The sequence below is a fragment of the Dryobates pubescens genome, chromosome 18, assembly GCF_014839835.1.
Source record: "Dryobates pubescens isolate bDryPub1 chromosome 18, bDryPub1.pri, whole genome shotgun sequence".
Lineage (NCBI taxonomy): Eukaryota > Metazoa > Chordata > Aves > Piciformes > Picidae > Dryobates > Dryobates pubescens.
This window is the reverse complement of record NC_071629.1, coordinates 21,943,335-21,953,544: the sequence shown is the minus strand read 5'-3', so window position 1 is coordinate 21,953,544 and position 10,210 is coordinate 21,943,335. Positions and strand designations below refer to the sequence as shown.

The window sequence follows — 10,210 nt, the reverse complement described above, 5'->3', positions numbered from 1 at the left end:
TCAGAGCTGGCCTCACACGGCACGGCCTAGAAGGACCAAGAGATCATAAATGTGCTTTCCTGTATAAGGCCTGAAATACAGTCAGAGTACTTAGGAAGTGGAGCAGGACCTGGATTCTGATAAGAAAAGCTTCCCAAAGCTGCCAAAATCTTACAAACAAGGCTACAGGAGACAGCATGAGCTGACCGCTGACCCAAGCTAGGCCTGCTGCCCAAAGAGGAGAGCAGGCGCTGTAAGAGCAGGGCTCTTGTGGAGCCTGCAACAGCCAGGCCCCCTGAGCTGACTGACTCTTTGATCACTTGTCACACTGACCAAAGATCTTGGCAGTGTTCAGCCAGATGCTGTCACTGCAGTTCCATTGGGGGTGTCCCAAGTGCATCCTTGAGGAGCATCTCTTGCACTACACAACTGCTGTTGGGCCGCTGCTTCTCCAGAATGTGGCATGGACGGATGAGTGTGTGTCTTGAATTGGAACCACACTGACTGAAGGCCTTGCCACCTCACTGGGTTTGCCAAAGGGGAATGCCGTAGGGTTCTGAGGGCTTGCTTTGCCTGTGACTCCCCATGATAGACTAAGGAACCCACACTACAGCTCCTGTCTGCACAGGCAGCATACAGAACTGTGGAGGGGTGGAATTTCTTGTGATTGCCCCATGGCAGGAGCCCAAGGTCAGGGAGCCTTACTTACAAAACTGGTGAAATGAAATCCTTCCACATCAGCTCTTCTGCCAGCGTGCTCAGCCCGACCCTGTGGGAGGTGAGCAGTCAGCAACCTATGCCCACGCTTCCCTGCAAAGCAAAACACAGACACAGATGCAGCATTTGCTCAAACACCACAATTATTTACATCTATGAAGAGAGGGGAAAGATCCCAGAAGAAATGGATGCTGTGGAAGAGGCAAGGCCAGCCATGTCCAGGTGGTGACACACACCTGTGGTGGGCGCAGCTCACTGCATGACTGTAGATGCTCGTCTGCTGGTGGAGAGCCCTATGTACAGCCTGTTCAGGAGCCTGTCCTGAATCTCCTCAAACTGTCTCAATGCCTTGGTATGGGCAGCCTGATCCTGCACAAGATGCTCCAAGAGGTTGGGTGGCTCAGATTGTTGGAAGTCTGGAGGCAAGATGATCTCCTTGGGCATCTCTGCATTGCCCAAGAAGAAGTAGTTGAGCTGCTTCTGTTCCAGACAGCAGTGCAGGTGCCTCATGATATCTGCCAGGCGCATGATGCAGTCCCGTATGCACCATCCTGCCACGGGTGTGGTGTTGAGGAGGTGCATGACAACTGTCTTGATTATATATTGGGAGATGTCTGTGCCCTCCAGGACAGAGGTGCAGAGATGAAGGCATTTAAGGTGGCAGCTGCCTTGTGGGACTTGTCTAGCCACATGTCTGAAGAACTTCCCCTCTGCCACAAGGGAGTTTATTCTCCACACTGTGCTTGGGGTGTTGGTGTCCGCTTCAGGAAGGCTGCTGAGGAAGATATCTGAGTCACCTTGCTGCACCCCAAACAAGATCTCAAGAGCGACTTTACTCCCAGAGTTACTTTTCAGCTGCAGCAGGCAGGAGGTCTGGCTGTAGGGCAGCACCTTCATCTTGTAGCAACGTGACTGAGGCAATGCCATCCACGCTTTCGTCACCAAATCCTGGAACCACTTTGCAACTTTCTCCACATCTAGGTAGGAGTGGGTACAGAGGATGTCTAGGACGCTGGGTTTCTTCTTGACCCTCCTCAGCTGCTTCTTACTGTTGTGGAGGAAGCATAGCGTCTTCTTTCCCCCGCAGCTGCATTCCAGGTCCACACGGATGCGGGAGTGTATGGGTGCCATCCGCCACCCCGTGATCATTGGCTCCAGGATGAACCTGTACCCAGTGGGGGCCTTCAGGGGCACAAGCAGGTGGTAGACAACATCATCGGTCTCATTGGGACTCCATCCTTCAAATGAGCTGTCAACACCAATGGCCTCCTGCAGCACTGGCAAGAAAGTATTTGACAGGCGAATTCGCAAGACCTGCAGGAGGTCATCCACCAGCCCCTTCACCTCCTCGCTCCTGGAGATTGTTTTCTGCACAGGCCACTGCTTGCACCTGTCATGGCATGAAAGGATGGCAAAAATGCTGTCTTCTGCATCAATTTCTTCCTTATTTGTCTCATCTGCCTCATCTGTCCTGCCGTCTGAGATCTCATCCATGCCCCAGATTGAGTCTGTCTCACTGCATCTTTTCCTGAGCCACCAGCAGAGCCAATACAGGAGGACTAGCACTCCAGCAGTGACAGCAAAGAGCACAGCTGTCCAGGTTGTGATGCTCTGCTCCTGAGGCCTCTGCTGCAGGATCATGGGGACCAGGCTCCACTGCGGTTGGCTTCTCCTCTCCATCTCCTCCATCAGACGAGTCATCTCCTGGTTCATCTCCGTCTTGTGCTCCTCCATGCGCTTCCATGTGGCCTCATCCAGCTTCTCATGAACCTTCGCTGAGAACAGGATAAAGCCTTGCAGAAGCAAAGCAAGGAACTTTGTAGCAGCCATGGCCTACAGGAGAAGGGAGAGAAAGAATTCAGTGGGGCTGGGAAGGAGGGAGTTATTTTTTGACAGCAAGTAGGGGAGCTGCAAGGAGCTGGGGAGAGGTAGGACTTCAAGGGCTGCAGGCAGCTGGGATGCAGCAAGGGTCTACATCCAGCCCCAGCGTCAGCAGCACCCAGCTCAGGGTGCTCCTGTGAGCACCTGGTGCCTTAGTGCAGGGTGAGGCTTCCTACCCACCAGGGAGCTACCTCTCTGCCTTGGCTCTCATCCACCCTCCCCTCCCTCCACCCACACTTACTGTTAGCCGATGCTCTACTGAGGCACTGCTGCCCAGTGCCGCAGTTATAGCTGCTCACCCGTTGTGATGTCACAAACCCTGCCAGGTGGAGTTGCCACGACCACCGGCCATGTGCACTGGCCCAATTCAATGACTCACAGACACCCAAGGCAGCCACGCCCACTGGCCACACCCACTGGCCCCACCCACTGGCCCCACCCACTGGCCCACATCAGCCTCAGCCCAGTTCAGGGACTCACAGCCACCCAAGGCAGCCAAAGCCCTTAGCCCTACAAAGTGCAAAGCCACCATGGAGGGTGCGGTGCCCAGGGACTCCTCTTCCCAAGCAGAGAGACCTCAAAGAGCCTTACAGAAACTCAGCTCAGGTGGCATGATCCTGGGACCTGCTGTTGCTCCTTGAGGTGCCATCTGCAGAGGTAGAATTGTCTCCCTTGATGCTGGCCCCTTTGGTTATGGCTGTGGCTGTGCTTTGGTGCCTTCATAACACAAATGGTGGCATGCTGGTGGTGTGGCATGTGATGGCAGGATGGGGCCTGACAGCAGGAGGCAGCATGATCAAAGATCTTGTCAGGCTTTGGCCTTACATTCTCATTGGATTTCCACTTCAGATGTCCCAACATGCAGCTATGAGAGCACCTCTTCCACTACACAACTGCTGTTAGTGCCCTGCTTCCCCAAAACATGGCAGAGACAGAGTGAGTGTGTGCCTTGAATTGCAGCCATACTGATGGAAGATCTTGCCGTCTCACCGGGGTTGCCCAAGGGTCATGCTGTAGGGCTCCAAGGCCTTGCTTTGCCTATGACTCCCCACGATAGACCAAGGAACCCACTTCACACTTTCTGCCTGCACAGGCAATGGTGTAAAGCTGTGGAAGGATTGCCCCATGGCAGAAGCACGGGCTGGGCAGGGAACCTTACATACAGAACTGGTGAAGCCTGAGCCCGCCACATCAGCTCTTCTGCCAGCGTGCTCAGCCTGACTCTGTGGCAGCTGAGCAGTCAGCAACCTGTGCCCACATTTCCCAATACAGCAAAGCACAGACACAGGTGCAGCATTTGCTCAAACACAACATTTATTTACAGCTGTGCACAGAGCAAGGAGTGGAAGCCCCAGAAGAGGCAGGGGTGGTCAGTGTCCAGGTGATGACTGGAGTCTCTCTCACAGGCCTCCTTGCAATGGCCTCTTCTGCAGCATCAGTGCAGAATTCTGTCAGTGCTAGCCCTGGATAATCAGCTGATTTTCTTGAAGGGTTCAGAGGGGTCCTTCAGTGGTGTCCCTGAAGATGCTTCTGTCACTTCAGAAGAGGTGCAAGTTAAACCATGGACCCCCACAGAAAAGAACCTTTTTTCCTGACCACTGCAAGCCTTAAGCCTTTTGTGAGGATTTTTGCCACAAAGGATCCTATTGAGAAAAGAGAATGGAAACATTCCAGGCTTGGTTGGAGGTTGTGTGGGCTGCCTAAAGGTTTCTGGTATGCTAGAAGCAGTAATCAAGAAAAAGTCCAGGCATGTGGTGTCACCTTTAACTGTCTTGCCAGTGGAAGGGGCAGGATGGAAGCAAGGAAATCCAGTAGCTCCAATCTGGAGGAGACCAAAGCTGCTCAACTCTCAAAGCAATACTCTTGATGATGAAAAGCAGGGCACAGTCATTTCTGTGTAGAAAAAACATACAAAGGCCAAGGCCAAAGGAAAACACGTGCACCTTTCTTTCATAAAGTAGCATCTGTCCTTACCTTGAGGAACAAACTGGTTATCCTGGGGGCAGGAGTGAGGAAAATAATTCAGAATATCCTGTCTAGAATACAAAAATTAAAGTTTGATTCTACCTCTGTTAAAACAGCTTGTCTGAAGACATAGTAAACTGCATAAAGGGGAATAGGTCCTACAAGAAAACTGCAAGAGTGTGTGGCAGATTGGCCTTGCCTGGGGGCCAAATGCCCACCAAAGCCACTCTATCACTGCCCTTCTTAGATGGCCAGGGGAGAGGGGAAAAATTAGCAAGAGGCTGGTAATAAGGCAGGAGCAATTTAATAATGGTAAGCAGAAGCAAAGGCCATGCATGGAAGCAAGGGCAAAGAGAGAAGTTATTCTCTTCTGCCCATCAGCAGATGCTCTTCGGTCACTCCCGGGAAGCAGGCTTCTGCTGTAGTGGTTTCTCTGGAGGACAGACACCTCCACAGATGTCCTCACACTTCCTTCTTTCACTTGGTATACATATCTGAGCTGATGTCCTTTGGCCACATTGGGTCAGCTGGTCTGGCTGTGTCCTCTCCCAAGATCTTGCCCACCCTTCAGTCTCCTGTTGGGGTGGGTAAACATTGGGAAAGCACAGCCTGGATGCTCATTCATCTACATGCTGGTGTGTTATCAACAGGCAGCTACAGCACTGCAAAACACAGCACTGGAAGGATGCTCTGAGGACAATTAAGTCCAGCTCAGCCAAACCCAAGACCACACTTTATGTAGTGATTTTGTATAATCATGATCTTTTGGTGATACAATCCTTGTGTCTGCACAGGATCTGTTAACTGCCAAGTGCTGGAGTACATCCCGCTGTCACTAGGTGCTCACAGCTGTTGTGTGATCCTTTCTGGGGCTAATGCATGTCATAAACCTGGTATTCTTATTTAGACATTTTAAATAGAACAGAATAGAACAAACCAGGTTGGAAGAGACCTTCAAGATCATCGTGTCCAACCTATCAACCAATCCAACCCACCTAAACAACTAACCCACGGCACCAAGCACCCCATCAAGTCTCCTCCTGAACACCTCCAATGATGGTGACTCCACCACCTCCCCAGGCAGCCCATTCCAATGGGCAATCACTCTCTCTGTATAGAACTTCTTCCTAACCTCCAGCCTAAACCTCCCCTGGTGCAGCCTGAGACTGTGTCCTCTTGTTCTGGTGCTGGCTGGCTGGGAGAAGAGACCAACCTCTGCCTGTCTGCAACCTCCCTTCAGGTAGTTGTAGAGAGCAAGAAGGTCACCCCTGAGTCTCCTCCTCTCCAGGCTAAGCAGCCCCAGCTCCCTCAGCCTCTCCTCATAGGGCTTGTGTTCCAAACCCCTCACCAACTTCATTGCTCTTCTCTGGATACGTTTCAGCAAGTCAACCTCCTTCCTAAACTGAGGGGCCCAGAACTGGACACAATCTCTGTTTTAAATCTTGGGGGTTAAAATATTTTTCATATATACAGATGAATTAAATGTAGATAGTTTCAAATGACATAGATAAAATACATATGAGGAATGTACATCTGTCCCTGTGATGAAAGCTAGACTCATGAGCACTAGTCTGCTTCAGTTTTGATTTGGTATCATGCTGCATTGTGGGAGCCACAGTGAAAACACTCCATTCAACTCTGATCCTTTGGTTTCTGCATCTCTGGAGTACATCAGCCATGATGCAGAGCAAGTCTTCTTTTCTGAGATCTATTCAGTATCACTAAGGTTGGAAGAGACCTCAAAGATCATCGAGTCCAACCTGTCACTGCTGCCCACTGCAGGCTTGAACTCACAACCTTCCCATTAAGGGTCTTATGTGCTACCAACTGAGCCACTCCATTACCCCTATCTGTCTTTTATTTCTCTATAGCCTTGACATTTCAGTATTTAATTCACACTTCTGGCCCCCTTTTTTAGTGTAAAGTTTGAATGAAACAGAGATGCTTCACACATAGAGAATACATACATACATAAAATAAACCAGGTTGGGAGAGACCTTCAAGATCATCGCGTCCAACCCATCAACCAATCCAACACCACCTAATCAATTAAACCATGGCACCAAGCACCCCATCAAGTCTCCTCCTGAATGTGGCTTGAAAGGCATGTGGCTGAAGGTCTCTTGCCCCACTCATTGGTTGTATCAGGCACAGATGTTAAAAATAGGAAAGATCAGATGCCACAGTTGAATGAAGATATTTCTGTGATTTTTTCCTTCCCTTCAAGGACTAAATATTTCACTCTAAATCATTATTTGAAGAATACCATGTTTCATCTTGAGAATTGTGAATGGCTACTCCAATGAATTTAGTGAGTAGAAAATTAATCGATTTGCTCACAGAAAGGGTTGTAAATCACCATACTCAGACCACCAGGTGTCTGAAGTGGCACAGGACCAAATCATCTACATTGGCTTCATTGCCCTCCTCTGGATATGCTCTTGTAGTGAGGGCCCCAGATTGAATGCAGTACTCAAGTGATGAGTACAGGGGAACAATCACATAGCACCTTTTCCATTCCTTTTTTCATAGTGTTTGTTTAGGCTGCAGAAACTCTATTTCACTGATGTCCTGCAGGGCTTTGGATAAATAAATCAGTTTCTTTGTTCCATGTTTGTTTTTATGCACATCCCTTATTTCCTCCTGCTGAAAAGGAGAGCTATGTACGAAGTAGTTCTAGGTTCCAATAAGGAATACTAACGGGAAGGTGTCTCCTCACAACAGGATACCTGGGCATGGCTGGGATTACCTACTCAAAGAGTATCGGTGTTCAGTGGATGTGCTTGTGTCTGCACGTTCCAGTTTGTGTGTATGCACCAGTCAGTTGGCCACAGTAGAGAATGTGGCATTTAGTGAGCAGACCATGTATCTGCAGCCTTATCTGAATTCTGGAAATTGTGGTTGTTGGTTTGTTTTTGATTGGGTGGAAAGCTTTATAGCTTGTCTTCTTGATACTTCTTCCATCTGGTGAGAACTGTGTAGACGTGGAACCTGTGGAACCACTGAGAGGTAGTGGCTGAGAATAACGTGTTACTAGATCCATCACAAGAATCACAACATCTGGTGGATCCAGCATAACCCAGATGAAACTGGGTAAAGGTGGGTAGATGGTGACTCGGCCTACTAGGTGGCAAGGAGATGCCACCATCTATTATTCCCTCTGTTCCTGAGAGCACAGAGTAGCACTGCCATTTGGGGATAGGTAAATAATTATGGTTAAGTGATATGTCCTGTATATAGTCTGGTTTATGCTATAGCTAGTATTGAAAGTTATCTTTGCTCGTAGAGCTGCTTCTGTTCTGCCTTTCAGAAGCACAGTGTGACTGTGGTTTTGTTGCAGCATTAACACCACTCCTGCAGGCCTTTAAACAGAGCTTTCCCTTTGCACACTTGAGTGGCAGTTTTTAAAATGCCTGTGTGTTTTTTAGCATTGGAAGAACCCCAGTATCACTGCGGCGGGCGAGGTGCTGGCACAGACGCGGGCAGAGCAGGAGCTGTTGCAGGGAGAGCTACAGTGGCTGAGCCGTGCCCACCGGGGGCTGGCGAAGGACCAGGCCCAGGAGGTGGCCAGGCTCAGGTCGGAGAAGGAGGGTTCCTCATGTTACCAAGATTCCTAGAGGGCGTGTGGAGAGCGAGTTTTAGGGGCAAAAGGGGAAAGGTTTAAACTCCCTGTAGCTGAGGATGTTAAATTGGAGACTGAAGCTAGAATTGGGCTAGGGGCTTCTTGATTATCAAATGTAAATTGGCTTGCTGGAACAATTGTAACATTGATCTATGTGGTTATAATTTGAAGTGATTAGGACAGAGGATTCATCTATGTTCTTTCTGTGAAAGCACCAAAAACTGTGTTCGGCTAGTGGGACCACAGAGATTGCAATGCAGACAGCCAACACGCAACCAGAGTTAAAGGACTGGTGGATCCACCCACTGAACGGACTGTGGTACCCCAAATGGAGGACATAAAGATGGTCAGGAGATGAGTTCCAGTATCAGAATAGGAGTGGTAATGGTCCTTGCCTGAAAACATCACAAACTAGAAACAGGTCGGGGTTCGAAATTGGTACAACCTCCCTGGACAAGGAAAGGAGACATGGTCCGAGCAGAGCAGTGGTGGGGATTGAAGGAGGCAAGACCTGGTAGACCTCTGTAATTGCCACAAGGAAGATCTAGAGCCATGGCTGTGGGCAGCAACCCCATAGGCCATGTGAGTGGAGTTGCAAGTAAAAGCAGACTCCTAATTCCCAGGATTAACCACTCGGAGGGAGAAAGTTGTCACCCAGATATCCCATCCCCACTCCCTGTGTGTGCTGCCTACTAAAGTAAAAGAGGAAATGTTTTCAGGCAAGGAACATCAGTTGTTATTCCATCCCTTATACCAGGAAGTTGAAATTGGAATCCTTTTGCTTGTTGTAGAATTGTTGCCAAGTTAGGTTATTATGGCTCAAGCCAAATGCAGTAGAAAGAAGGGGAGGGACTGTGAGAAATTGTTTTGAACATTTGGCTTTCCAAGGGGAATTAGTGGGGAGCCTGGGGTGCGATGGTTGGGCTGATTGGTTGGTGGTGGTCTGTATTGTGTGGGGCATTGGGAGAGCAAGGTGGGGCACCAACAGGTCTAAAGACTGGCCAGGTCCAAAGTGCAGGCTTTGTCTCAGTGCTGATGGAGAGGGGTGGGAGCGTGCTGGGGAACAGATGAATATGTACCTTTTAATAGATTGTCGTAGTTTGGGCTGGGTGCCCTCTGCTACAGGGGTGTTTCCTGTGTCCAGAAGTCCATCCCAGTGGGTGGACTCAGGAAATTAGGTATTTCTACCGTAATTCCTTGCACCACTATAAATTTTGCGGTGGGGTCTGGCACTTCCTCTTTCCTTCCCTCTCCGAGACTTGGTAACTGGGGAAGAGATCTCCCGGCCATGGGCCTGATTGGGCCCAAGGCCATAGGGGGATGGGCAGTCTCAGGCCTGGTCAGCTGAGACCAGCCCAGCAGAGGGAGGGGGAAGAAGGAGCCCTGGGGGTTTTGGATGCACCCTCAGGTGGGGATGGGATCTTTCTTTGTCACTGCGCTTTGGGTTTTCTGTAACATTCACTGCTTTCTATTTAAACTTTCATCACTTTTGCAATCCGTTTGCCTGAGTCGTTATTTCTGCCTGTGGTGGGGAGGGGATCTGCCCCCAACCCATTACATAGATGAATATGTCTGTTTGCCGTCTCTGTGAGTTCAACTCGTGTTGTTAGGCTGCGCCTCTCGCAAACTCGCTCTGCGCCCAGCGCTGTGTTGCCTTTGCTTTATAATAAACTGGTTAGAAATTTCAGCAGTGAGTTCGTTCCTCACAAGATGAAGCCACAGCAGGCTGGCAGTGAAGGTCACAGAACACCGGCAGACCCTCCAAGAAAGCAGCCACTCTCCATCCTTCCATCCCATTCCAGATGGAGAAACAGCTCTCCCACTGGAGAAGAGATTTCAGGATGGTGTCAGACAGTTTTAAAAGGTTTTGGCCTCTTTAGGAAACGTTGTAATTGCTTATTAAAAACACACACAAACACCCAAACAAATAAAAACAACAACCAGACCCCTAAGCTCTCCTCTGTTATTTGGTGCTTTTGAGAATGCATGGGCACTCCTGTGTCCCGTTCTGGCCTCCTCAGAGCAGGAAAGATACTGACACACAGG

At 49.6% G+C, this 10,210-nt stretch overlaps 1 protein-coding gene across 1 annotated transcript; it reads right to left on the bottom strand.

Moving 5' to 3' along the window:
- Positions 1-948: 948 nt before the first annotated feature.
- LOC128898078 (inositol 1,4,5-trisphosphate receptor-interacting protein-like 1) lies at positions 949-2,526 on the bottom strand. The gene has a single exon (XM_054169475.1). It carries the CDS (start codon positions 2,524-2,526, stop codon positions 949-951), a length of 1,578 nt encoding a protein of 525 aa, XP_054025450.1.
- Between the last annotated feature and the right edge of the window lie 7,684 nt (positions 2,527-10,210).

What these genes read in the sequence shown, in the direction of transcription:
- LOC128898078 (XM_054169475.1), bottom strand. Translation starts at nt 2,526, where the DNA reads ATGGCTGCTACAAAGTTCCTTGCTTTGCTTCTGCAAGGCTTTATCCTG.